Below are 3,084 nucleotides of genomic sequence, written 5' to 3' on the forward strand. Positions count from 1 at the left end.
AATTGCTTGCTTGTACTGATGACGGCATTGTGACGTAGATTGAGTTATATTTCAAGAGAAGATAGCACAGAATTTGCTTTCACATCACCGTACTTCCCATAGAGTTAATATTGTCTTTGCTTTTTTAACTGTTGCAGTGCTGATGTGGTAAGATTTGAAAATGAAATGGATACAAAAATCACACAGCCTAAAAATGATTGGAGTATTTTATGTGGTAAGATTTGAAAGTGGAAAAGAATGGATACAAAAATCACTGAGCCTGAAAACGATGTAAGGAAGTTGGTGGAGCAAATCTCAAATACTCAAACCTAGTGTATATAAACGACGCAAGATGCAACAGTCTCAATATATCCTCCTTGCAAATTTGCAGCGAAGCATATTTGGAATTCGTCATGGCCGCTTCTGTTGAGACTGATCCTCTTCCTCCTCAAGACATCATGGCCAGTTATCCTTAGCCTTTGAGACTAACACTTTCTGCTCCTCGCCACGTTGCATTTAGAGGAGCGAACAATAAGTATCTAGGGTGGACGAAAGGCGGCTTTATGAAATTCATCTATGATGATCTGACCAATCCTTTTGTAAAGCATCAAGTGGTGAATGAAGAAACGGATAATGGAGAGAGGTATGTGCATATAAACTGCTGTTTTAACCAGAAATTCTGGAGGAGACAAGACAGCAGTAGCTGGTTGATAGTAGCCGGCGGACGATACCCAGACAGAGATCGCTCCCGGTGGTCCTGCACTCTCTTTGACAGGGTGTATAGCGATCAGGATGCCTCTGTGCGCCTCCATTTGCTGCAGCCAAGCAAACTGTTAGCGATCTACGAAACAAAAACTGCTCAAGGCGACTGCCTGTTTGTGCAGGCGGATAAGCTAAATGAGGCGGCGCATGAATTGCAAGCCGTGTTCCTTGATCTTCTCCCCGAGATCTTTGCCTTGCTAGGGGACAACGGCAATTATCTTGCCGCTTCTACCTTGGGAATTAATGATTATCTCCAGTTCGACAGCACGGATATTGGCAGCTCTGCCGTTCGGCATCAAGTGATGTACCGCCAGGACGACGGGACCATGGCCGTCAAAAGTTTAGGTTTCGGTGCATTCTGGGAAAGGAGGAGCCCTTCAGCTATCCAAACGATCCTGGGTGACGCATCCGACTACGATCCATCCCAGAAGAACATGCTCTTCCGACCTCTTCAAGTGGATATCGAGACGGTGGCACTTATATGCCTCGGCACCAATTTTTTCTGCAGAAGGGAAGAGACAGAAACGGGACATCATTTCTTCTCTCCTGTCGCATCCATGTTAGAAGAAGCCACGTTGCTTAAGGTGAGGGAAACTGTGATCCAGCGCAAAGTGCATTCAGTGGAGTATGATTTGAAGAATATCGAGATCTATGATGCGGCGCCGCTCCTAGCGGCCACTGTTGTGGCCAGCAACAAAACCACCACCGCCCAAACAACCGAGTTGAATTTGTCCCGCAAGGTGAAGAATAGTAGATCGTGGAGCAACTCACTATCTTACACAACGGGCATCAAGGGCAGTTTCACCATGGGAGTCCCATCAATTGGAGAGTCCGGCGTGGAGGTGTCTGATTCAAAGACGAGCACTAAGGAGTGGGGTGAAAGCGAGGAAGATGAGACCACCCTCGGCGGCAATTACTCTGTCACTGTCAAGCCCGGGGTGAAGCTCACTGTCCTCCTGCGCGCTACCCAGGGGAAATTTTCGCTCAAATTCTCATACGTCCAAGAGGATGTTCTTAGCACCGGGGAACAGGTCAAGGCTACCAAGGACGATGGGGTTTTTACCGGCGTCAATTACTTCAATATTCAAACTGAAAACCATGTAACTCCCATTACAATGTGAAGATTAATTTATCTTATCATTTCACCACTAGTCTATTATATGCTCCTGCTACAATAAACAAGACCTGCAAACTGCATGTTTAGTTTGCAAAAGCTAGGTGCTTTGTTTGGTCTAATAAGCCGCTTTTTATAATTTACTGTAATAAGCATGATCATTTGTTTCTGTATAAATCTTAGTCAACTCTTCTGCTTGAAAAAACTTATATTTTCGTTTACTTGAGATAGAGCTAATATATCATATGAATGCAATATTTAAATGTGTCTATTAGCTTAAACACTTGGAGGCTTTTCACATAAGAGTTTTAGGATGAGGTATATTATGCTTGAAGCATTAGTCATTAAGGGGAAATTTTCGCTCAAATTCTCATACGTCCAAGAGGATGTTCTTAGCACCGGGGAACAGGTCAAGGCTACCAAGGACGATGGGGTTTTTACCGGCGTCAATTACTTCAATATTCAAACTGAAAACCATGTAACTCCCATTACAATGTGAAGATTAATTTATCTTATCATTTCACCACTAGTCTATTATATGCTCCTGCTACAATAAACAAGACCTGCAAACTGCATGTTTAGTTTGCAAAAGCTAGGTGCTTTGTTTGGTCTAATAAGCCGCTTTTTATAATTTACTGTAATAAGCATGATCATTTGTTTCTGTATAAATCTTAGTCAACTCTTCTGCTTGAAAAAACTTATATTTTCGTTTACTTGAGATAGAGCTAATATATCATATGAATGCAATATTTAAATGTGTCTATTAGCTTAAACACTTGGAGGCTTTTCACATAAGAGTTTTAGGATGAGGTATATTATGCTTGAAGCATTAGTCATTAATTTGATACGATTCTTAGTGTATATTTATTTTAAAGCATTATTGATGTTATGATTTTGTTTTAATATTTTGTGTGATTTAAATTAATGTAATTTCTGATAATTAATGTCATTATACAAATTATAAAAAAATAATACATAATAAGAGGTATATTGCATCAAGAACTTCTTGTTATTGGTTATTTTTGTATGTAGATCATAAATAAAGATTGTAAAAATGATATAGGTTTTGAAATAGCTAATTTTATTGTCCAAATTATTTTTGTTGTAATAAAGCATTAAGTATGCAAATCTTTTACTAAAAAATGTGATTTACTTGGTTTGATTATGTAAAAATATTTTAAGAAGAGGGTAGTTCAATCAACAAAGCATCGTATAGAACCAAGAAGAAG

The 3,084-nt window shown here is 39.8% G+C and overlaps 1 protein-coding gene across 1 annotated transcript; it reads left to right on the forward strand.

The window, feature by feature from the left end:
• Window positions 1-542: 542 nt before the first annotated feature.
• On the forward strand, window positions 543-1,862 carry LOC131037662 (uncharacterized). Its single transcript, XM_059210162.1, has one exon. It carries the CDS (start codon window positions 543-545, stop codon window positions 1,860-1,862), a length of 1,320 nt encoding a protein of 439 aa, XP_059066145.1.
• The last annotated feature ends 1,222 nt before the right edge of the window (window positions 1,863-3,084 follow it).

The sequence above is a fragment of the Cryptomeria japonica genome, chromosome 8, assembly GCF_030272615.1.
Source record: "Cryptomeria japonica chromosome 8, Sugi_1.0, whole genome shotgun sequence".
Taxonomy (NCBI): domain Eukaryota; kingdom Viridiplantae; phylum Streptophyta; class Pinopsida; order Cupressales; family Cupressaceae; genus Cryptomeria; species Cryptomeria japonica.

What these genes read in the sequence shown, in the direction of transcription:
- LOC131037662 (XM_059210162.1), top strand. Translation starts at nt 543, where the DNA reads ATGAAATTCATCTATGATGATCTGACCAATCCTTTTGTAAAGCATCAA.